Here is a 25,303-nt window from a genome sequence, read left to right on the forward strand (position 1 = left end):
TCCCACCTGCTTCCTGAGAGATTCCACCAGCAGGCACTTTTCACATTGGATGGTCTCCCCACATGGTTTTTCAGTAAGTGTGAATTGCAAGTCACAGTCCCTGCAAAACCACACCAGAATGCGGGTACGTGTTCTGTCTGGCTACAGGCGCAGGTGGAGGAGACAGAAGCAGTGCTGGCACAGGTGTTGTGGGTCTTCCTAACCCTATTAAGACTCTCTCCGTCAAACTCCCTTTTAAACACCTCGATCTTCTGGTGTTCGATTTAGTGGGTGTAGTATAGACGTGCAAGTTCAAACTCGAAAGGTACCCCTTTTGGTGCTGATACCCCTCCTCCTCACATGGCATAAGTGAAGCCAATGGGAGTGGTTGCTCCCATCAACCTCCTGCTGCGTGGACGGGGATTTAAGATGCATTGACTCCAGGTACATAATTTATGTAGCTGAAGTTGCGTATTTTACTTCCACCTTCCCATGTAGTGTAGACCAGGCCATAGCGTGCAGCTCAGAGACACTGTTTACAGCTAAATCTCCTTTCTTGCTATTTATTGTATAAACTATTTTTAGTAATGAACTAGTTTAAAATAATTGACTATAATAATAGGGAAGACACCATTCAGTTATATTGTCAGTGACCATTTGTCTAGCCTTTAAGGAACCCAAAAATCTGGACTGCTTGTGGTCATTAAGATTCCAAGGAACTGCAAATTAGGGCATCAATCTAAGGGACCTAACCAGATTCCAGCTTGGATAGTGACATTTTGCCTACCTCCTTCTCTGTAGTTTCAGTGACAGTATTTTTCTACATTTTTGCTCCCTGTACGCTGTCGAGTTTATACTGTATGTTATCTCGCTGCTGTGTTACACTTGCAAGTAATTGCACTTCAGTGATGGATGAGATCTTCATTGGGTGTGATGTGTACATTGATTTGTACATATATTTCAAAATATTTTGGAATCAGAAGATGTTGCCTAAATCTAATGTGTTGGTAATAGTGACACCCATAAACTTCAGTAGTCCCATTAATATTTGTCAGTTTTCTGCTGATAAAGGGACTCCAGACACTTTCATGGCATGGATGTAGCAGGAATTGTTTGTGCACTAATACAATGTATTATTTGGGGAGCTCAGTGTTTTAGCAGCTACAATAAAAATACATTTAAAGTTGATAAAAATCTTGAAAATGATAGGAAAACATTATCTTTATTTTACAGAGAGAACCATGTTTAAATGTCTTTGCCAAGGCCACACTGAGTTAATAGCAGAGCTGAAATGGCTCTCGTTTCTGAGTCTTATGGTAGATTTCAGGGCAAGGTGGAAGGAATTGATCTGGTCCCATGGACACTTTTTCAGTACCTGTGTTTTAGAGGAAGGTTGCAACATCTTCTCGTTCATAAAGCTTGATATTTCATGTTTACTACTGTTCCAGGAGAAGAGGAGTATGACTTACTCAGTCTTCCTTCCTTTTATTGCAGGGTGAAAAGGTGAACTATGAAAAGTTTAAGAATTGGTTATTGCAGAACAAAAATGCTTTCACGTTCTCTCGTTGGCTGCTTTCTGGAGGAGTGTATGTAACGCTCACCGATGATAGCGACACCCCTACCTTCTATCAAACTTTAGCCGGAGTCACACACTGTAAGTAATTGGCATTTCTTGTTGTGTAAACAGGTATCTTTCTTATAGACCTAGCCTTTGCTAACCTGAATTCATAAAGCTTAACTTTTGCCTTTCTCTGTGGTCATTCTTCAGATCAATACTGCTCTATTAAGTTAAGCTACATTCAGTTCCACTGGTGAGTAGGGATGCGAAAGCATAAATGTGTAAACGGTTAACTGACGTGCTTGGGCTCATTGGTTAACCTTGATGGTTACGTGTGGCTCCCTCCCTCTTCTCCCTCTGCTTTGCTGCCTCTGATTCAGCAGCATGACGGGGGATACAAGCGGCTCCGTGAGAGCCAATATGTGCAGGGAGATGCTTAAAAGCCAACTCCCAGAGAACCACCTCCCCCTAGTGTGTAAATGTATAACCGCTGAAAGTTTACTAGAATAAATCATTTTAATATCTCTACTGGTGAGGAATGTTTCCCATGCTAAAAAAAATTGTTTTAAAGGAAACATTACGGAGGTCACAAGATTTTTATTTTTTAAATGGATGTTGTCAACTACCTATATTTGTTCAAAATGTGTTTTCCATTTGGTACCTTCTTTTTTCTTACAAGCTTTAACTAAAAGTCTTAATTTGATTCCCTTTTATGTGCACCATGATCATAAATATCTGGAATTCTTTATCACTAGAACAGCAAACTAGAATAGTTTTTTGAATGGATGCAGTTGTGATTTGTACTTAGCTGTGTGTGCATCCAGTACACCAGAGATGGAGAGCTTTTCTGGATGGTACCCATAGGGGTGGTGTTGGTGTCCTATGGCCTTGCCCCTTTTCTGGGTACATAAGGGTGGGGCTGCTCCAAGCCCCTCAGTTCCTTCTCCCTGCCCATGGCTAGAGCCACAGCTTTCAATTTCAGTCCCAAGAAATGGTTCCTTGTATGTAGTATTTAGTTGCATCTTGAGTTAAGTTTCTTATATAGTATAGATTGAGAGTAGTTGGCTGTCCTGTGTGATCCCCTCACCAGCATTCATGCTTGTCTGTCATGTAGAGTGGCCATCCCTACCAGTGATCTCCACACGAGGTGCTTTTTGTATCTCAGCGAAGAACACAAGAGGCTAGTAGTCCGTTGTCTGGTCACTCACAAAGAGAACACAGGTGACAAGGAACTTGCTGCTGAAGGAGCATCTGCTGGAGCAGATCATGAGGCCTGCTTTGGCATCGAGGCCATTGTTTTGGCCAGCGTCTCCTCTGGATCTGGCAGGAGTGGCCATGCTCGCGAGGACTTGGGCATTTCCCCCAGGAGGAAGAGAGGTTCTTTTCCTTCTTCTGGTACGCTGAGGAAGAGATCACATGAAATAAGTCAGGACCACTCTAGGGCACAGAGAGGTTCCTTTTCATCTTCTGAAAGGAGTGCTGATTGGCATCAGACTTTCTCTGGCATATGGAATGGAGCATGTGCTGCAGACAGGCATCTAGAGGTCATAGTGGACCACAAGCTAAATATGAGTCAATGTGATGCCGTTGCAAAAAAGCAAACATGATTCAGGGGTGCATTAACAGGACTGTTGTGAGCGAGACAAAATAAGTCATTCTTCCACTCTACTCTGCATGATTAGGCCTCAGTTGGAGTATTGTGTCCAGTTCTGGGCACCACATTTCATGAAAGATGTGGAGAAATTGGAGAAGGTCCGGAGAAGAGCAACAAAAATGATTAACCGTCTAGAAAACATGAACTATGAGGGAAGACTGAAAGAATTGGGCTTGTTTAGTTTAGAAAAGAGAAGACTGAGGGGACATGATAGTGGTTTTCAAGTATCTAAAAGGGTATTACAAGGAGAAGGGAGAAAAATTGTTCTCCTTGGCCTCTGATGATAGGACAAGTAGGAATGGGCTTAAACTGCAGCAAGGGAGGTTTAGGTTAGAAATTAGGAAAAACTTCCTAATTGTCAGGGTGGTCAAATGCTGGAATAAATTGCCTGGAGAGGTTTTAAAATCTCCGTCAGTGAAGATATTTAAGAGCAGGTTAGATAGACATCTGTCAAGGATGGTAACGGTGCTTGATCCTGTCATAAAGACAGGGGACTGGACTCGATGACCTCTCAAGGTCCCTTCCAGTTCTAGTGTGCTATGATTCTTTGATCATCTGAAATGCTCCCCTGTTCAACTCAGGTTGCAGCCAATGTTCCCTCTAATCTTTCCATCCATCTGCAGAATAAATGTTGTTGTGTGCCTCAAGGCATGTGCAAATGTGCACCACCAGGAGAAATACATACCTGGTGGTGGGTGCTCTGCTAATCAGCTGGGCGGCATTGGAATATCTCTTCAGTGGCAGCACAAGTGCACAGCTTACAGGTAACGTTGGTTCCAGCCATAGGGCATCTATCGAGTCCAGTGCCATAGTCACTGGTACCAGCACTGACTGTCTCAATGCTGGCAGCCTACCAAGTGGCATTAGACCTGTGTTGAATGACAGTACTAGACTTTTCAGAAGTTTGCTTGTGCCATATTTCCGCTGCCTCATCGTCTGTTGTGCTCTTCGCACCTTCTGGCCCCATCACAGAACGACCAGGATTGTCCACACTGGAGCTTGCACTGCTCGGGCCTCACATGGTGGAGCTGAGGCCAGTGCTACCCCCCTCAATGTTGGTTAGGTATTGCCCTTAGCCTTAGTACTGATGAGTCTCTCATTTGGTACTGCCAGTGCCAGATCCCCATTCTCCTTTGGCACTATACTATCCCCCCAAATTCCTGGTTTGAGGCTCCCTTCATGTCCTATCATTGTAGACTGAATAACTCACTTTTCTGATAACTACGAAATTCCTTAAAAGGTTCAATGCACAAATAGTGCAATTAAGAAGATGAACAGGAAAGATAGAGAAAAGAGCAGATTAAATCAAATTAATATAGTAGGTAGCCTAACTTGACTGACTCTTTGAAAAGTTTGTCTAGATAAGCTCGCCTTGCGCTTGGTTGTATTGATGTTAATTTTGGCTGCATGCACAGCATGTTTGCCATTGTTTATCAAAATCACAATTTCTAACAATTAATTTGCTGGCCTCTATCAAATCCCTGGGTCACAAGTACCTGTGTCTATGGGCTTTTCTTGTGAAAGTTTGTCATACTAGGGTGAGGTTAAACAACAATGTGATATTTGGTTTGGTTGGTTGTACTTCTAGAGGAAGTGCAGTAGTTTATTTTTCCCATTTATTGGCTCTTGTCCCCTTCACCTTCAAGTTATACTTCTCAGATGTCTCAGGTGTTCAGCTACACAATCTCCATTCCGATTTACCAGTTTCATCTTTGTAGATAGTCACGATCCCTCCCTCCACCCCAGCCTCCTTTTCCATAAGCATTGACATTTGTCTGTTAGCTTTAATGATTTTGCTTTCTTGACTGAAAGTGTTAACCTTGAAGTCAACTTCTCTGCGTCTTAAACAAAAGAGTTAATACTGATAAAATTTTAATGTTCGTTTCACTGCCGAAGGTTTTTTATATTAACAGACAAGCATTGCAGCAAATGTCCTGGGAGAAGCTGGAGCCTTGACTTCAGTTTTGTTTAGGAACTTTCAGGCTCTGTTGACTACACCATAGCAGTTTATGCTGTTAGCTGTTGCTAAAAGTTCTGCTGGTAAAAGAAGCAGCATTTTAAAGCAGCGGTCCCCAGCCTTTTGTGGCTGCTGGGGGTGGGGCCACTCATGCGGCGGGCACCCGGGGGCGGAGCTGCACGCATGCCCAGGGGCGGGGACGCACATGTGCCCGGGGGCAGGGCCATCCGTATGCCGCATGCCTGGTGCTGGCGCCACCCATGCACCGCACTGTCGGGGCCGGCACTGCTCCTGTGCCACATGCCCAGGGGTGGGGCTGCCCATACGCCGCACGCCCGGGGCCAGCGTCACTCCTGTGCTGCATGCTTGGGGCGGGGACGCCCATATGCCGCACACCCAGGTCCGGAACAGCCCATGCGCTGCATGTCCGGGGACGGCGCCGCTCCTGTGCCCAGGAGCTGGCAGCACCCATGTGCCACGCACCTGGGGCTGGTGCCGGTCCTGTGCCGCATGCCCAGGGGCCAGCACAGCCCATACGCCGCGTGTCCGGGGCTGGCACTGCCCCTGTGCCTCACGCCCGGAGCCAGCACAGCCCTTGTGCTGTGCACCCGGGGGCAGGGCTGCTGGTACACTGTGCGTCCAGGGGCTGGCACCGCCCATGGGTCCGGAGGCAGGGCCGGCCCTGATCAGTTGGTGGGTGCACAGAAATGGCCCAGCGGGCGCCATGGCGCTCGCGGGCACCGTGTTGGGGACCACTGTTTTAAAGCATCATCAGATATTTATTGTGAAATGTAAACCTTTACCGAGTGTTTCAGTGGGAAGCAGGCAGTATCAGGAAACTGAACCATTTATGTCTAAATTAATAATTGCTGGATAACTAGCAGCATGGTCAAGTCCTTGATTTCCAATTTTTGAGTCATTTGCCAGCAATACAACCTGATTAAAAATCGTATTTCCACTATTAGGATTAGGGATGTAAGAGTTTAATTGGTTAACTGGTTAACTGATATGCATTAGCTTATTGGTTATCCTTGCCATTGGGGATGTTACATTTCGTTTCATCAGCTGATTGAGTAGTTGATGGAATTTTCATTGACTACTCGTTCAGTCGATAGGGGGGGAAACTGCAGAGCCACAGCGGGGTTAGCTCCTGCGGCCAGGAGCTAACCCTGCCACACCTCTGCCTTTTAAGTGTAGTAAGAGCCTTTAAAAGGTTCAGAGGCGGAGATGGTGCTGGGGGGAACCAGCTCGTAAGCCAGCTCCCCCCCCCCCCCGCACTGGTTCGTGCTTCCCGTCCCTTGCTGCCTCTTGTAGAAGCAGTAAGTGGGGGGGGGGGGGGGGGAAGCGACTAGTCGACTACTTGACTAGCCTCTTTCATCCCTATTTGCTGCTTCAACTCCCAGCCACTGCAATCCTGCAAAGAGTTTGACTGTGTAACTGATTGAATTTCCCTTTTTTAAACAAAATTTTACACCCCTAGTTAGGATTAAAAGAAACAGCAAAAATTGTATAGAAAGTATAATAGGTGATGCTCTCCTAGACTATATCTAGACTACATCCCTCTGTTGGCAGAGGGATGTAAATGAAGCGGGGGTTTAAATATCCCGCGCTTCATTTGCACAAATCACATAATGGCGCTCTTTCGAAAAAGTTCTATTTTGAAATGGAAACTGCAGTCTAAAAATGAGGTTTACAGGATCTTTCAAAAAAGTGCCCCATTTTCGAAACAACCGCATCTAGACTGTGGTTTCAATTTCGAAATAACTTTTTCAAAAAAGCACCATTACGTGATTATGCAAATGAAGCACGGGATATTTAATTCCCCACTTCACTTGCACTTTTGAAATGCTTCATTTACATCCCTCTGCTGACAGAGGGATGTAGTCTAGACGTAGCTCTAAATATTCAGCCGTATGTAGGACCTGAGATGTGAATCATACAGCTTAAAACTCTGTGTATGGCTTTGACCATATAAAAATGATTCAAACTGTAGAACACACAGCTGTGTAGCAAAGAAGTTAAGCTGTATTTAATTTAATCTAGTACCTCTACATAATTACTAATTATTGAGAGTAAGTTGTAGTTTCAGGATAAAACTGAAATATGGGTAAAATAATTGGCCGAATTTATTCTACTGAGTGTAGCAAATGAGGAAAATCAAGTGCCAGTTTTTAGTTTGGGACTTTATTTTCGGAATTACTAGCTGAAATTCTATGGATGGCGTTATGCAGGAGGTCAGACTACAGGATCATAATGGTCCCTTCTGGCCTTAAGGTCTAGGAATCTATCTTTGTCGTATTTTATTTGTAAATATCGCATCAAATATTGGAATGTGGAAAATGGACTGGAACATTCTGATGACAACCAGAAGATGGTAAACTATTCTGCCTTCTGCTGATGGTTGTGCACCATTTCTTTTCTATTATTCTATTGATGATTTCCGTAGTGGTCCCAGAGGTCAAAAAGAAATGTCATTGAATGATGTAAACAACACTAATTCAGCATCAGTGAAAATACAAGTGGGGTTGAGCAGTTTGGAGATGATTATATCAGCACATGAGAATATTCTTTGCAGTTTGACATGTACAGAGCACAACTCAACTTCTGTAGTTTTTTAGTAGAGATTATTTAACCATGTGTTGTTAATATAGTTGTGCTTATAAAATGTGCTGCTGTGAGAGCATGTGGTTTTTTTGGGGGTTTTTTTCTGTGAGTGGAGACTGACTTTGGTGATTCTTGCTTGGTTATTTGCCTTTTGACAGAACAAGTCACTGAAAGGGATATTTTAAAAACACAAGTATATACGGTTAGCCAAGTATAATGTAGAGTTGCTTATTTTAAATTCTGTTCTAGTGTATTCAGTGAATCTTTCTAATAAACATTAACTAGTTTATTTCTTGGATGCTGACAGACTGTAGGTGCTTAGCTTAAACAGACTCCAGCCCTTCTTATTTTCCATTAAACATCTAGAATCATGTGGCACAGACATGAAAAATTGCTGTGATAAAAATAGTGCAAGTTATTAACGTTGATTTAGAAACACACAGCAAACGTTTGTTGTAAAGCATCAGTGAATCCATTTAGATTTGTTTAATGAGCTGCGATATCAAGGAAACATAAAAAGAATTATAATTTTTCACTTGTAAATAACATTTGTTTGAATGCAGATGAGTTTAATTACATTCCTTGGCACAATTATAAATGAAATTTTGAAGTCACAGTAAGTTGCACACACTTGCCATTTTTAATCAAATTTTGTTCCATTTCACCTAAATCATAAATATTCTGCAAGGGTAGTTACTTCAGTTAAAAGTTAGAAGAATAATTTTGTGGTTTAATTTTGAAGTGTTTAAAAGATGTTTTGGGATGAGAAGGAGAGAAACATTTAGCCTAGTATATTAGTGTGTGAGAGAGAGAAATATTATTTGACTTACAGTGGTTTGAGGAATATTACACTCTCCTCCTACTGAGTACCCAGCTGGCAGTACAAACGTTAAATGCATCTCAGTTGTGCAGCATAAGATTGGATATTACATACCTCATGACTTTCCTGAATACTGAATGTAAGGCTAATAAGCATATACACAAGACTGTAATCCTGTCAGGGAGTTTTAGTGACACCATAAATCAGGAGTGGCGTTTAACAGCAGGGTTAACAGGGCTCTCAACTGGTATTTCTTTGTTTAACATGATTGCATATCTCTCTTTAATACTGCATGGTTTTGTATTTAAAAGAATATTTGTATTCCATAGTCTACAAAGCAGCGTTAAGAATGAGGAAGTATATAATACTTATTCTGCACTCCAAAACAGAATAAAATGCAGTGTTTATAATGCTGTCCAAATGCTCAGTGGGAAGAGAATGAAATATCCTTCAAAGCACTGCAAATAATTCATCATTACAAATGAAGTTTCTAGGAACCAAGTACAGTATTTCAGTAAAAGCATTCTTAGCTATATAAGACTTCACTATGTGACACACCCAGGCTGGTCAGTACTGGCCATTTCTACTCTGGAAAGGTTTGGCGATGAAAGTGTTGTTGACATGCAAAAGTTACCAAAGCTGAAAACTCGCCAAAGCCTGTTTTTCTGCCACCTTTTGTCAAAATTTCATGGCCACATTATTAGCACCCGTGCAGATAGAAAGAACAAAGCAATTTGGGTAGATATCCCACGGTGCCTAGCAACACCTTCAATTGCTAAGCATTGTGGGAGTGCCCAACATAGCGCTATGCATTTTGGGAATGTGCAAAACATCCCATCAACCACCTCTTTGCTTCCCAGCCCTCTTGGGGTTTCTAGCTTACTTTCACATCACTTGAGTGACAGTCCATCTGCTATGAGAATTTATCGATCCCAGACTTCTCTTCCATGTTGTATTCAATGTGGTTAGGACATTGTGCATTGCATCAGAACATTTATGCACTTAATAGCAGAGGACAAAGGCTCTGATGCAGATGACCATGTGAGTTGCAGGGACAGCATTGAATTGGACTGTCACAGAACAGATGTGCACTATAAAGCATCGCTTTTGGGCTAGGGAAACCAGCACTGAGGGGTGGGATCGCATTGTCAAGCAGGTGTGGGATGAAGACCTGTGGCTACAGAACTTTCAGATGCATAAAGCAACCTTTCTGGAGCTGGCCCTGGCTTGCGGTGCAAGGACTCCTGATTGACATGTGGGTTCCCACCCAGAATTGCCTCCAGTTCTTTATAAAACCACCATGTTTTGCATGCAGCAACAGACCAGCCGTTTGCTGCTGCCTCCTTCTAGTACGCCTACCAGAGTTCCTTTATCTTGGCTCTGCACTGTAAGGTGTCTCATAGCCCTTCTCACACAGGGCTTGAGAAATAGGACTGTACGAGTCCCAGTTCCTACAGGTCACTTGCAGCTGTGATTGCACCAATTCGTCACCCCACATGCTGCTAAGATCCAACGGCTCTGCATTGCTCCAAGCAGGAGAGCGTTTGGAGCGATAGCCACCCGTTTCCCCAAGAACGCCACGAGGGCCACTACACAATAAGGCAGCCAGCAGGAAATGGATTTTAAAGTTCGTGGGGTTTGCAGATGGGAGAGGCGCATTTGTTTACCTGTTTAGGTGGCTGCAGAGTAGCAGAATTCAAAGCGCTGGGCAAATTGGCTAAACGGGCATTCTGGGAAACATGCTGGATGTCAATAAACTCGATGAAAAACCTATTGTAGTATATGCTGCTTGATTGTTAACAGTAAAGGAAGGGGGAGAGACAAAAGTCCCTTGTAGAGTTGGATGTTTTTTGTCACCAAAACTGGGTGCTTTTTGCAACTTTTGTTGTGTTGCAGTGTGAACACTTTCTGGGGTTTGGTAGCAAAACTTGCAGGTGTAGACAAGGTCTTACTAGGGCAGCAGTGTTAGAACAGAGATCCTCTTGCTTCACAAGCATAGGCTGCTTCAAGGCAAATTTTTGGTTAGCTGTTCTCAGTATAGAAATCTAAATCCTTACATATTGGTCATTAATGTAACATTATGCCATTCAATGCCACTTTTGACTGTCACTCCACTGTTTTAGTGCTCTGTGTTTGTACAAGGATTAGGACTGCCTAAAATTTTTCCTCTAGTTACACTGAAATTGTTTCCTACTTTCCTCCTAAACTTGTCCCTTTTCTATTTTTTGTAGCACCTAGGTGCACTAGTTGCTTGTGACTTACTATGGCCGTTGCACAATGGCAGTGGTTATTCTTAGTAGATGAGTTAGTTCTGTAAAAACATCATTTTAAGTCAATTTGGGGGGTTTTCAGGATGGCACTATAGATGTAAATTGTGGCTTTTGTTTGTTTAATTAGGGTTTACCATACAGGATTCATAAAACTTGAACATGTTTGGAATAAATATAAGTAAATATATTGACTCAGGAGCAGGAAAAAAATTCTGAGGTAATCTAGTCAGCCAGTTACATTGTCTTCGGTTCAGTAATGTATTTATGTACATGCCTAAATTTAAACCCATGAATAATCCCATCTCTACAGCGATGCACTTGAATATGTGGTGCTCCATGTGATAGCTGAACGAATAAGAGCAGGTGAGTCTGATGTTGAAAGTGAATGATTACTGAGATCCTCGCTTGGCCCTGGGAAATGTCTCGGCAATAGCTTGTCTACCCAAAAAATTAGCTCATATACAAAAGAAGGCCTTAGTTGAAGCCAGAGGTAACCTATGACTGATAAACGGGAGATAAGAGAGCATGCATTTGAAACAGTGTTTGGGAAAGGGAACTGTTTCTGGAGAGAGTGGGTTGAAAATCCTAGAAATATTTATGCAAAGATATAACAGGAAAGGAAAATGAGATGATCCATCATCTTCACCCTCAGTTAAAGACTGTCTGGAACAGACTTACATACATTATTCTCTGACTATTATAACCCCACTGGTAACATCAGTATCTCTGTATGATACTCAAGTGGATGCTGGTTATAAATGATGAAGTTTCCCTTGAAATATATATTTAGCTCTGGGCGAGTAACACAGTAAATGTGAAAACATTCCTACTATGGTGTGAACCAGTGTTCTGAATTTTGCCATATGCCTTCAGTTTTTAGTCAGGACATGTTTGTTGTGAAGTTAGAGGATTTACATTCCTCTTACCATTGATAGGCACTTGCATCTACAACCTAGGTGCTTAGATATGAAGGTAACCGGCACAACAGAACAAACAAAAGAAAACAGAACTTCCCATCTACATCTTATTTTGCTCGATAATAGAAAGGAAAGGATATTTAAGCAAGCTTTAGGCCAATATGAAAACCCCCTGGTGTGGTTTAATCTTCACCTCACCACCTCGTTATCCTCTTAGTTGCTGGGTCATTGTATGTCACTTTAAGCTGCTCTCTCTGTCGGAAGCCCTAGAATCTTCTCTTAATTTGAAAGTGACAAACAACTGTGTTTGTGCAAAAATACTTGTGTTCAGTCACCTGCTGTTTAGGTAGAAGCCAAGCTATTTGGAGATGAAGAGCTGTGTATGTGGATGGGAGCTGGATTTTACTTGGAGAGTATTATGGTAAACAGTAACATAAGACAAGCATTAGTTAAAATGTTGGGAATATGGTATGCTGCTTTTGTTGTGAACCAGAGAATATTGTTCCTTTAGGTGGGTAAAAATTAATTTGTTTTTCAGTGCATGTTGAAATATTTATAACTCTGACTAATTAGTGTAATTGTAGACAATATTTAAGAAGTAAATACAATACTGGATGAATATGATCTTAACATTTTTTCTGTGCAATAATGTGCGTACAGTTTCTAACTATTTCACTGTGTATAGTAGATTGACAAATCTACAGGTACCACATTTCTGCAGAAAATATTCTGCTAATCTTCTGATTATATGTATTGTAAAGAAACAATAGTATTGTTACTGTAAGTTCAAGAAATTTTATATTTTGAATAATAAAGGGTGGCAAGGGTTTTGACTTAAGTTTATCAGCTGTGACTTAGTAGTTTATACTCTATGAAGGTTACAATTTGATAGCCAATTGACATTTTTAACTTGACTCTGATTGTAGTTGTTGAATTGCTGTTAAAAAGTCACTTGGGGTTTTTAAAGATTTTTAAACATCTACAAAGTATTCATCTTTAAAGTTATACAAAGAAATAAAAAGCATTAAGACAAAAGAATTTAGAACTGTAAACTAGAACAATGACTACTTTTTATCCTTACTGTGGTTTAAATGTACTGACATCTAATTCTTAGGTGGGCCTCAGTAATTTAGCTAAGTATTTAATATAATGAACTGAGAACACACGCTTTCCGACATCCCCTTTGAGACTCTGATATCAAAAGCTCTTTTGGCAGGTACAACCTTTTATTTTATATTTGTATAACATCTGGTACTGTAGGGGGGAGGGTCTCATCCCAGATGTGTCCCATACTTTAAAAAATATATATGCATAGTATTTGACCTATGCTACCAATCTTATTATATTACATATCTATTACACAGTGTGATTTATCTCAGCATATAAGGCTAGACTCACCACAAATTTATAAAAACAACAACCTTAACAGTATACAGCAAGTTGCATAGTTGTGTTGTCCAGAAATTTTGCATTTGTATTTTCATTCAAGGATTGTGCTATATTGCATTTTCTTTGTATATAAAAATAACTTCCTGTCTGTTTCATCATGAACAACACTGTTAATTTGGTAGAACCAACTCCTAGAAGGCCTGATTCAGCACCCATTAAAGATTCCTGTTGATTTGAATGATTGTACAGTAGGTCTTATTATAATGTTTTATATTTGGAGAACCAAGACGTAAAGTTGTTTATCCATCTGGCAGTTATTTGGGAGTGTAGCGGGGTTTCCGCTCCACCACAGCGCCCCTGCCGTCTGCTCAGGGAATTATATCTGCCGGCAGGTGGCGCGGTCTCTTCGGGACACTGCCCTCCGGCAATGTCCACAATAGCCTGAGCTTTTCCCCCCCCTTCCGGGGGATGGTTCGTTATAGGCCAGCCGGCCTTTAGGAGGCGGATCCTCCGCCTTGGTACACTGGATGGCTAGTCCGTCCTATGGCCCTACCGTGCCTTAGAGTAGTCCGAGCCCTGGCCCTTTAAAAGGTCCGATCCGGGTGCTGGCCGGGTGCCAAAACCCTTATACGGATGCCCAGGCCCTCGAGCAGGGCAGGGCAGCAACTGCTGGCCAGACCCCAACGCAAGGCGGGCCGCAAACAAACCCACAGGTCTGTAGGAGCTCCTAGTTCAAGAGCGGGGCCGGCAGTGCAGCTGTCGCAGTGGCAAGGGGGGTGGGAGACTGCCACCCGGTTAGTGGGTGGCAGGGGGCGCAGGCCCACCCACTCCACTGCGCCCCGGCCCAGGGGCCCTGGATGCAGCCGTTCCGCTGCTACAGGCTCAGCAGGGGCTCCAGCCCGCAACTTGCTGGCCTAGGGCTGTTTTCAGCCCATGCTACCCCCTGGGCCTCTCCTTGTCTCCCCCCCCTTCCCCAGTACCTGTAGCCCCAGCGGCCTGTTGGGGAGTTGAGGCCCACGTCGTCTCCGCAGGGGCTGGCGGCCCAACCCAGGGGTTAAGAGGTCGGAGCTTTGTAGTGTCCCGTGGGGCTTGTCCAGCCCGGCGTTCCCGTACCCACCGGGGGTCCAGCTGGTCCAGCGGTGCGGTCCCGTCCTCTGGGCCCGCGAGTGGTTCAGCTGACGGGCCGGGCCAGGCCTTAGTAGCCGGGGCAGGGAGTCTCTGGCCCGCCTCTGGGAAGGTGGCTGAGGGCGGCCTAGCCCGGGTCTTAGCCTCCTCAGGCAGGAGCTCCAGCCAGGCCTCTGGCTCCCTCGGAGGCTCGCCCCTGACTGAGCTCCCAGGCAGCCTTCTTATAGTCCTAGCCCCGCCCTTTGACTTCCGGTCAGGTGAGAGGGCGGAGCTAGGCTGGCCCCAAAATGGCTCCCAGAGGGTTTCTTCTGCTTCCGGCTCAGAGGGCGGCCATTCCACCCCTCTACACTCCTCCCCCCTTAAGTCCAGTTCCCGGTTTCCGGGACTGGGCTTCTGCTCTTTCTCTATGCGGGACAGGGCGTCTGCATTTGCGTTGTCCCTCCCCGCTCGGTGTTTCACTGTAAATACATACGGTTGGAGGGACAGGTACCATCTCATAATACGGCTGTTGGTGTCCCGCATCTGATGGAGCCATTGTAGGGGTGCATGATCTGTAAAAAGGATAAAAGAGTCTCCAAGGAGGTAATATCGCAGGGCCTCGATGGCCCATTTTATCGCTAGGGCCTCTTTCTCGATTACGGCATAACTGCGTTCCCGAGGAAACAATTTTCGGCTGATATACAGCACTGGGTGTTCTTCTCCGTCAACTTCCTGAGACAGCACCGCTCCAAGTCCGTAATCCGATGCATCTGTCTGGACAATGAATGGTCGGGAGAAGTCAGGGCTAAATAGAACCGGCTCACTACAAAGAGCCGCTTTTAGGTTCTGGAAAGCGGCTTCGCACTCGGCCGTCCAGGTGACCCTTTGAGGCCGGTCTTTTGTAAGGAGCGCAGTGAGGGGCGCCGCTAGGGTCGCGAACTGCGGCACAAAGCGGCGATAATATCCGGCCAAACCCAAAAATTGCCGTACTTTTTTCTTAGTGGTCGGCGCTGGGTAGTTTTGGATTGCCTCCACCTTCCCCACTAGCGGCCGGATTAGGCCCCTTCCCAGTTGGTACCCCAGGTAAGTTGTTTCCTGACAGCCAATTTTACATTTTTTTGGATTGGCGGTCAGGCCTGCATCTCTAAGGGTCCGCATGACGGCCGCTACCCGCAAGAGATGTTCCTCCCAATCTTGGCTATAAATTACCACATCATCTAAATAGGCGGCAGCATACGCTGTATGTGGTGCTAGCAAACGGTCCATCATTCTCTGAAAGGTTGCGGGTGCGCCATGAAGTCCGAAGGGCATTCGTGTAAATTGGAACAGTCCTGAGGGGGTTGAAAAAGCCGTTTTTTCTCTTGACTCTGGATCCAAGGGGATCTGCCAATATCCCTTTGTCAGATCAAGGGTGGATATAAATTTGGCCGTCCCTAGGCGGTCCAGAAGTTCATTCGTTCGTGGCATGGGGTAGGCGTCAAACTTTGAAATAGCGTTTACCCGTCTAAAATCGATGCAAAAGCGGACACTACCGTCCGGCTTTGGTACGAGTACAATTGGACTACGCCACTCGCTCTTAGAGCGCTCTATCACTCCCAGTTGCAGCATAGACTGTACCTCTTTCTCGACTACCTCCCGCATCCGGCGAGGGAGAGGACGAGTCCCTTCCCGCACGACCTGGCCTGGAGGGGTCTGAATCCTATGCGTTATCACCACGGTACGTCCAGGTCGGGTTGTAAAGGTCTTCTGGAATGCAAAGATGAGACGGCGGGCTTGTTTCACTTGGGTCTCCGAGAGGGTGTCTCCAAGCTGTGGTTCCTTTTCCTCTGCCAGTTCGGGGGTTTCAGGCCCTAACGCAGGTTCTGACGGGTAGGGGGTGATCATCAGGGCCTCCCGTTCTCGCCAAGGCTTCAGGAAATTTACATGGAAGATCTGAGTTTTCTTTTTCCGGTCCGGCTGATAAATCTCATAGTTCACCGGCCCAACCTGGCGGGTGATCTCATAGGGTCCTTTCCAACGCGCTAGAAATTTTGACTCCTCTGAGGGGAGGAGGAGTAGTACCCGATCCCCCGGTTTAAAACTTCTTTCCTGGGCTCGTCTGTTGTAGTTCAGCTCTTGGCGGGCCTGAGCCGCTTGTAGGTTTTCCTGTGCCAGGGCGCCGGCTTGTCTTAGTCGTTCCTGGAGCTGAAAAACATACTGCAATAGGCCCTGTGAGGTTGAAGGGGTTTGCTCCCATGTTTCCCTCACGAGATCCAGGACTCCCCGGGGACGATACCCATATAGGAGTTCGAAGGGGGAGAATTGGGTCGACGCTTGGGGCACCTCCCGGACTGCAAGCAGCAGGGGAGGCAACAGCAGGTCCCACTGTTGCAACTCTGCTTGAGGAAACCGCCGTAGCATCCCCTTTAGAGTCCGGTTAAAGCGTTCCACCAACCCGTCGGTTTGGGGATGGTATACTGAGGTTTGTAATTTACGGATCCCCAGTATGGCACACACCTGTCGGAGTAACTGCGATGTAAAATTAGTCCCTTGATCCGTGAGGAGCTCTCGAGGAAGCCCAACCCGAGCAAAGATTTTTACCAGCTCGGAGGCGATGGTTCGGGCGTAGGTGTTCCTCAGTGGTATGGCTTCAGGAAATCTGGTGGCATAGTCCATTAAAACCAAAATGTGGCGGAACCCCGCTTTACTTTTGGGCAGCGGGCCCACCAGGTCAATTGCCACCCTTTCAAAAGGAGTCCCTACTACTGGCAGGGGGACGAGCGGGGCCTGCGGCACTCCCGGGTCGGAGGCTAACTGGCAGTTTGGGCAAGATTGGCAATAGTCTCGTACCTCCCGGTGCACCCCGGGCCAAAAAAACCGGGACAGTACTCTCGCCAATGTTTTTTCAGTTCCCAGGTGCCCAGCGGCAGGAATATCGTGGGCCAATTGCAATACTGCCCGGCGATGGACCCGGGGCACAAGGATCTGGGTCTTGATCTCTTGAGTCCGGGGGTCTTGTACCACCCGATAGAGGCGGTCGCCTTTTATTTCAAAATGGGGCCACTGGGCTGCCCTCTGGGGGTCCACCACGCTGCCATCGATCGCGGCTACCTGCTCATATGCTGCCCTCAGGGTCGGGTCCTCCCTCTGGTCCCGGGGAAAGTCTGTCAGGGCCAGGGCCGGGGCACTGGCCTCCACTGGCGCCTGCGCCCTGTCGAGCTCTTCACCTGCCGGGGCCTCCTGGACCTCCTCCTCCTCCGCAGCTGCCTCTTCGGGCTGGTCCGCCGGCAGCGTTTCTCCCAGCAGGGTTCCCTCTACCTTTCCGTGACCGGCCGCTCCCTTGCGAGTGACTTCGCGCATCAAATCTGCAAATCCGGGCCAGTCGCGGCCTAGGACAATCGGGTATGGGAGTGTCGCAGCTACCCCTATGATCATTTCTGCTGACCTCCCTTGTATGGTAAGTCTGACCTTTGCACGGGGATAGGCCTTCACATCGCCGTGTACACAACGCAGGTACAGCTCCCCCTCTGGCTTCAGGCCCTCCGGCAGGAGGTCGTGTCGCACCAGAGTCTGCGCACAGCCGGAGTCCAGAAGGACGGCCACCTTATCTGTATCCGTCGGCGCTTGGAGCACAAATTCCACCTGGTTGACCGGTAGGATGTAACTCTGCTCGGGTCCCCTTGGTCCGTAGTCGCACCCTACCTCCAGACAGCTCCCTTGCCACCCCTTGGGTGGTTCCGTCACCCCCTGGTCCAAGCCCTTCGGAGGGAACCGTCCCCTCTCGGGGGCTGTCGGGAATCGCAACGGGGAAGAGGGTGCGGGACTGAGCGTCCTGGGTCGGGGTGCTGCAGAGCACGCCCCTAGACTAGTAACGTCGCTAGGCCCCACTTCGTCCATTTGCCCCATGCCAGTTTCGGGTGGACTTGCCGCCTCACCCCTCGGGGCCCGAATCCCTCCAGCCGGGTAGGCGGGCCCAGGGGCCGGTCCCGGTACTGACCTGTGGGGCTGAGTCCAGGAACTGAGCAATTGTTGGAGGTGTTGGTGTTGCAGCGCCTGGAGGTGCTGGAACTGAAGTCCTAGCTGCTGTACCAACTGCCCGTGTTGTGTGACCAGTTGCTGAGCCATCTGCCAGTGTCGGGCCACCAGTTGTTGCAATTGTTGGTTCTGGCACTCCGCCACCGCCTTCACCACGCTGTCCAGTTCCATCCTGGCTTTGGAGAACAGAACACAAAAACCCCAACAAACCCCAACCACCAAAAAAAAAAAAAAACCTAACCCCACATTTTTTTTTTTTTTTTTTTTTTTTAAACCCACTGAGGCACACACTCAGCCCCTTACATCAGGGGCGGGGTCGGAGTGCCCACATTCTCCACCATTTTGTAGCGGGGTTTCCGCTCCACCACAGCGCCCCTGCCGTCTGCTCAGGGAATTATATCTGCCGGCAGGTGGCGCGGTCTCTTCGGGACACTGCCCTCCGGCAATGTCCACAATAGCCTGAGCTTTTCCCCCCCCTTCCGGGGGATGGTTCGTTATAGGCCAGCCGGCCTTTAGGAGGCGGATCCTCCGCCTTGGTACACTGGATGGCTAGTCCGTCCTATGGCCCTACCGTGCCTTAGAGTAGTCCGAGCCCTGGCCCTTTAAAAGGTCCGATCCGGGTGCTGGCCGGGTGCCAAAACCCTTATACGGATGCCCAGGCCCTCGAGCAGGGCAGGGCAGCAACTGCTGGCCAGACCCCAACGCAAGGCGGGCCGCAAACAAACCCACAGGTCTGTAGGAGCTCCTAGTTCAAGAGCGGGGCCGGCAGTGCAGCTGTCGCAGTGGCAAGGGGGGTGGGAGACTGCCACCCGGTTAGTGGGTGGCAGGGGGCGCAGGCCCACCCACTCCACTGCGCCCCGGCCCAGGGGCCCTGGATGCAGCCGTTCCGCTGCTACAGGCTCAGCAGGGGCTCCAGCCCGCAACTTGCTGGCCTAGGGCTGTTTTCAGCCCATGCTACCCCCTGGGCCTCTCCTTGTCTCCCCCCCCTTCCCCAGTACCTGTAGCCCCAGCGGCCTGTTGGGGAGTTGAGGCCCACGTCGTCTCCGCAGGGGCTGGCGGCCCAACCCAGGGGTTAAGAGGTCGGAGCTTTGTAGTGTCCCGTGGGGCTTGTCCAGCCCGGCGTTCCCGTACCCACCGGGGGTCCAGCTGGTCCAGCGGTGCGGTCCCGTCCTCTGGGCCCGCGAGTGGTTCAGCTGACGGGCCGGGCCAGGCCTTAGTAGCCGGGGCAGGGAGTCTCTGGCCCGCCTCTGGGAAGGTGGCTGAGGGCGGCCTAGCCCGGGTCTTAGCCTCCTCAGGCAGGAGCTCCAGCCAGGCCTCTGGCTCCCTCGGAGGCTCGCCCCTGACTGAGCTCCCAGGCAGCCTTCTTATAGTCCTAGCCCCGCCCTTTGACTTCCGGTCAGGTGAGAGGGCGGAGCTAGGCTGGCCCCAAAATGGCTCCCAGAGGGTTTCTTCTGCTTCCGGCTCAGAGGGCGGCCATTCCACCCCTCTACAGGGAGACACTGAGATTCAGACACTGTACATGTCATACAAAATCTTTTGTGTTCATTATTTTCAGTTGCAAAAGACAGTACAGTGATGATGTACTGCAAGTTGCACAATATAAATAGTGGACATGAAACAGAATTAATGGCCAAGGACTCTGCATCTTCAGACGTTACTGGTGACTTTGGTGTGCCAGTTTTTGGGTGCTCAACTTGAGACTCCTTGAAGAGAGGCTGTGTTTTCAGAGGCTGAGTGCTCAATAATTGTAAAAACTGATTTTAAATTGGGCACCCAATTTAAAAAAAAAATAGTTCAAAGGAGGCATTTAAGTTTAAAAAAAAAATCAAACAAACAAACTTGAAATTACTACACAGATGAAAAAAAAATACGATATGGAATATTATTCTGTGCTTGATCTACTCTACCTTGTAGTTGGTTTTTAAGATTATACACACAAGTTGGAATGATCTAATCACTGACCCTCTCAAACTACTCCTTATGCCTTTGAAACTAAGGGTCTCAGGTACTGTAATCAATCATTCTTCAGTTTTACTCATGCAAAATTGATGGGGAATTCTCCAAAGCTTGGTTATATAGGAAATGAAGAATTGTTTTCTGCTTTGTCTTTTTGGTTTCTAAAATATTTAATGTATGCAAGTTTAATCAATACAATGACTTGTCTGGCTAGTGTTATCAGTGTAGCAGTTTCATATTCATTTTATTAGCAATCCTTTTAAAGATGACTGTTTTCAAAACAATCTTTTCAATGACCTTGCTATTCAAAGCACTGCTTGACAAAAATGCTGATAAAAATGAGTTGGCAATCATTCTTTCCCAAGGTTAAATAGGCACAAGCAATTAAGATAACTTTGAAGAAACCAAGTAAGCCAAACATATTTTATTAAATGAAACATAAGCCATTTTAAGTTTCCTTTATTTTTATATCTAATCAGTCAAGTTTACCCATTAGCCCTTAATTAAACATAAATGGTGTAGATGCCTCAATGCTGCCAATAGTTGCTCTTCTTTATTTGGTAGATGATTAAGGCATTGTGTTAACTCCCTGATCTTTTTTTATGTAATTGTCAAGTGTTACCAGCCACCCATTAGATCGTGCATGACAACTGGCCTCCTTGTTTTCCTTTTGTATTTCCTTGTTTCTAAATAAGTAGGTTGAAAGAAGGGAACTGATCTATATACTCTCTTTAGTTTCTTAGGTAAATAGTATTGGCGTGATTGCTAACAAAGAAATAGGAACAACGTATATGTGGAAAAATCTTCATAGGAAGAACTTGTCATTCACATTACATAATGCGATAAATTGATTTTACTCTTCAATTTTCTACACTTGCTCAAAACTCTTAGGCTGTGTCCAGACTCAGGGTTTTTTTCGAAAAAAGTAGCCTTTTTTCGAAAAAACTTCACCTGCGTCTAGACTGCAGCTGCGTTCTTTCGAAATTAAATCGAAAGAACGCGGCTTTTCTTTCGACGGCGGTAAACCTAATTTCACGAGGAAGAAAGCCTTTTTTCGAAAGTGCTCTTTCGAAAAAAGGCATTCTTGAATGCAAACGGGTTTTTCGAAACAGCATCCAGACTGCCTGGGTGCTCTCTTTCGAAAAAGTGGCTTGCTTTTTCGAAAGTTCCGCTTGCAGTCTAGATGCTCTTTTTCGAAAGAGGCTTTTTCGAAAGAGGCTTGCAGTCTAGACATAGCGGTAGGGTAGCACATTTCTTCTAATCTTGTTCTTCTTTCAAACATTTATTTTTGGTGTTGAAGCTACAAGAATGTTTTCTTAATCCATATCTTCTGTAGAAAAATGTAATACAGTAATTCCTCATTTAACACGTGCCCACTTAACACATTTTCGCGATAGCACGATTTTTTTTAGGGATCATTTTTTGAATTACATGACCGTCCTCAGAATAACATGATTTCCCCAGCTGGCCCATCGCTGGCGGCTGCATGGGGCTTCTCCCGCCTCCCTGCAAAGCAGCAGAGGGTTTGCCGCTTGCCACACTGTTCCCTACTGACTCCCCCTCACAGGACGCCTTGCCCCCTCTTCTCCGCCCCTGCTTGCAGGCCGGCAGCTGGGTTTCCCCAGCTGGCCCGTCACCGGCGGCTGTGCGGGGGAGGGTTTGCTGCTCGCCGCACCGTTCCCCGGCAACCCCTCCTCGCTGGACACAGTATGAGTCCCCGCAGACCCCTCACAGGGGCATACTCCCAACCCAATCCCCGTACCCTCTCGTTCCCTTCCCTTTCCCAGAGTCAAACACTTCCCCTCCCTGCTGTAACCCAGTCCCCTTTCTCCCCCAACCTTATGTCCCGGCCCCAACAGACACCACTGCTTGAAACGCAACCCCCATCTTTTCCATTATTTTCAATGGGAAAATTGACCCCGCATAACACGTTTTCACTTAACACGATCATTTTCTGAAACATATCTATAGTGTTAAATGAGGAATTACTGTACTCTATTCCTCACAAGTAACTTTGAGACCCTCTTCTCAGTACACCACTATACTTACACCTGTAAGAAAAGTACACCTTTCCTCAGCTGTATCTTCTGTGCTTCTGACATTCCCCCATCTGTTTAATCTCTAATAATCTTAGACCTCTATCTTGGTGTGTTAACTGTGTGACAATCCAATAATATCGCTCTTTAGAATGACCCAGTTCCGAGTTATTTGTTTCATCACAGGTGAATATTCTAGGCAAACTCGGGAAATTACTTGCAGCTACAATAGTCTTATTGAAAATAGTTTACCTGTTTTCCTCTTGATTCATAACTAGAATAATCTCTTTTTGTATGTTGTTTATACTCAAGTGATATACAGGATAAAGACAAGGAAGTGTGCTAGAATTGGCACTAGCAAATTGCAGGGAAAACAGCTTGTACTTATTGGCACACCTAAATCTCTCATCCTGGAAGAAAGAAACTCACTGTACTATGAAACACCTCTGAGATGGAAGGACATTCAGGCTCTTACCATTTATCAGGCATGCAGAGCATCCTGTTTTTCTTCTGGGCAATAGGTGCGGCCATTTTGCATGCTCATACCCAGGATACAAAATGTTTTCACAATGCCCTCTGGAAACCCAGAGTGGTTTGGGTATGATTCTCTTGCTCTTTCCAGGGAGCTTGATTTTTGAGCCACAGAAAGATTGTATTCCTTTTTTTATAGGGAAAGAATAAACCTACATTAAAAGCAAATAATTTCATTTAAACTAATCTTTGGCATGCCTTCTTCAAGAAAGTAAATCATGGGTTTCTTCTGTCAAAACTTTGTCACCTTTTGCAATTTTGTGGTTTAACTAGGATTTTTTTGGTTAAGATAAATCCTCTTACTTCAGGTCATCCACGTCTCTTTATTCCCCAGATATATCTCATGGTCTGCTGTGGAATATAGATATGCATATCCCTTTTTTCTAGATTGCAAGCTGAGCTTTAGGATTGTCTGAATTGAACAACATTAAATTTCAAGCGTATGTTCATCTTTTGCTCCTCACTCTAATGAACCACATCTTCAGCCTGTAAGTTTGGAATTTAAAATTTGTAACTCTTCATTAAGTCACTCATTTATGCTACTTTAGTGAAACTGTGCATTAGAAAACAAAGCCATGAACCTGAAATGTGGTGCTTGCTTGTTTTTGTTTTTTAGTTGAGCTGGATTGTTACAGAATCACCTAACATATTTAAGCCCTAAATAATGTTACTGTAAGAAAAAATAACTTGATTGAAGCTCAGTTCTGACAGTCAGGAGGTAGTTAAGCAAGGGTCACTGGCTCATAACGGATGTGAGTTTTAGGGAAAAGAAATTGGAGGTAGCGCAATGATAGATGTTGCTTATGGGCAATAAGGTGTCAGTAGGAATTGGTCTGCCTTGCATGCATGAACAACCGAATTCTAAAAATGGAAGAAATGCCTGTTAAGCTTTCTTGTTCTACGCATCTGTCTTCCTTTGCTACGCCAGATGCTGAGTACCCTCAATTCCCACCTCTTGAAGGATAGGGTCCTTAGTGTGCTTATCTACCAAAGTGGTGGGAAAACAATCCCAGAGCACAGAAAATGTACACTTACTGCATACTGAGAAGATTTTGGTTTAATAAATAATCATTGTTTTGTTAGCTCTTAAAGTACACTTTCTTCTTCCAGTCTCTTGCTCACGTCCAGTCCACGTTAGGTATGTATGTGCCTCATACACAGTTGCCAGAGATTTTTCTTTCAGTTGTATCCATTGGGTCGACTCGAGCACCCTCTGGAATCGCATGCCAGTATAAAGGGTGCCACCAATCTTTTCCCCTCCCAGTTTTTCCTTGCTGCCTGTGGCAGTTGCTGGAACATACCCCCCGCCCTCCTTGCGGGAACAATTCCTGCAAAGGATGGCTGTGAACTTGGGCATGGAGGTTGAGGCATTACCACGCAGCCTAAGAGATGTCCTGACCAGTGTTCCCTCTAAGATTTTCCATCCATGAGCGGAGTGACTTTTGTCGTGTGCGCCAGCTATGAGGGCACGTGTGCTTGTTTAGATGGCTGCCACAGCTCCCTGAGACTCTCCCAGATAGTAACCCCCCCACCTCGTGTGGAGAAGGTGAGACGTGTGCTCCCTAGGCAGCCTGTGTACAGGGCAGGGGATGCCGTGGGCTACCTCTTGCGGGGGGAGGAGGGCATGAGCCCCCACCTGGGGCAGAGGGAAGCTGCTGCCAGCGCCCAGGGTTTGTAGAGAGTGAGGTGCTGTTGGGAGCAATAAAATGTGGAGCAGTGGTGAGGGAGAGGATTGGAAACCAGGGGGCTCTGAGGGGAGAAGGCAAGGTAGGGGGGGATGGAGATGCGTGGGATCCCATTCCCAGGAGCAGCTGTACCACAGCCTGGCTCCAGCCATGGGAAAGCAGCCCAGCTGATAGAACAGACGGAGCCTCTCCACACGTGGCAGGCGCAGGTGCCGGAGCAGGCCCTGGCCCCAGAACAGGCCCTGCTCCCTGCTATGCGGCAGGCCGTGGCTCCTCACTGGGGCAGGGCCCCCGCCCACCCCGCCACACAGCAGGCCCAGCTGCCAGTGTAGGCTCTGCTAGGGTTGCCAGATGGTTTAACCAAAAATACTGACATCCCTCCCCCAAAAGGGGAGAAAATTCTGTTGAGGGAAAAAGGGGGAGACCAAAGTAGGGGGGGGGGGGGGGAAAGGATCCTGAGAGTTGTTAAGCTTTAAAAAAAAAAAAAAAAGCGTGGCCCCTTTAAGAAACAGTTTTGAGGTTTTTTTGGCGCTAACAGGCTGCCGGCGGCCGCCTGCCGTCATGCCTTCCTGTGTGGAGCCAGACAGCTCCCCTGGAGATCCCTGATAGCCACCAAAATAGAAGCAAAGAGACGGGACCTGTTTGGATGTAAGGTTTATTGTAGGGTTGCCAGGTGTCCGGTTTTGAACCTGACAGTCCAGTATTTGAGCTTTCTGTTCGGAAAACTAATTGAGAAAATATAAATGTCCGGTATTTTCTAAATAAGATGTAATGTAGATTGTGATGTAATGTCGAGTGTGTCCCGTATTTTTGTTGAAACCATCTGGCA

The 25,303-nt window shown here is 46.4% G+C and overlaps 1 protein-coding gene across 4 annotated transcripts in view; it reads left to right on the forward strand.

The window, feature by feature from the left end:
• Positions 1-25,303, forward strand: part of USP32 (ubiquitin specific peptidase 32) — a 180,106-nt gene that overhangs the window by 83,636 nt on the left and 71,167 nt on the right. For all 4 annotated transcript variants that reach the window (XM_075904739.1, XM_075904740.1, XM_075904742.1 and 1 more), the window contains exon 5: positions 1,474-1,633. In XM_075904739.1, coding sequence (XP_075760854.1) covers positions 1,474-1,633 — 160 coding nt within the window. The remainder of the gene's footprint in view (positions 1-1,473; positions 1,634-25,303) is intronic.

Source organism: Pelodiscus sinensis, chromosome 21, assembly GCF_049634645.1.
Source record: "Pelodiscus sinensis isolate JC-2024 chromosome 21, ASM4963464v1, whole genome shotgun sequence".
NCBI lineage: Eukaryota > Metazoa > Chordata > Testudines > Trionychidae > Pelodiscus > Pelodiscus sinensis.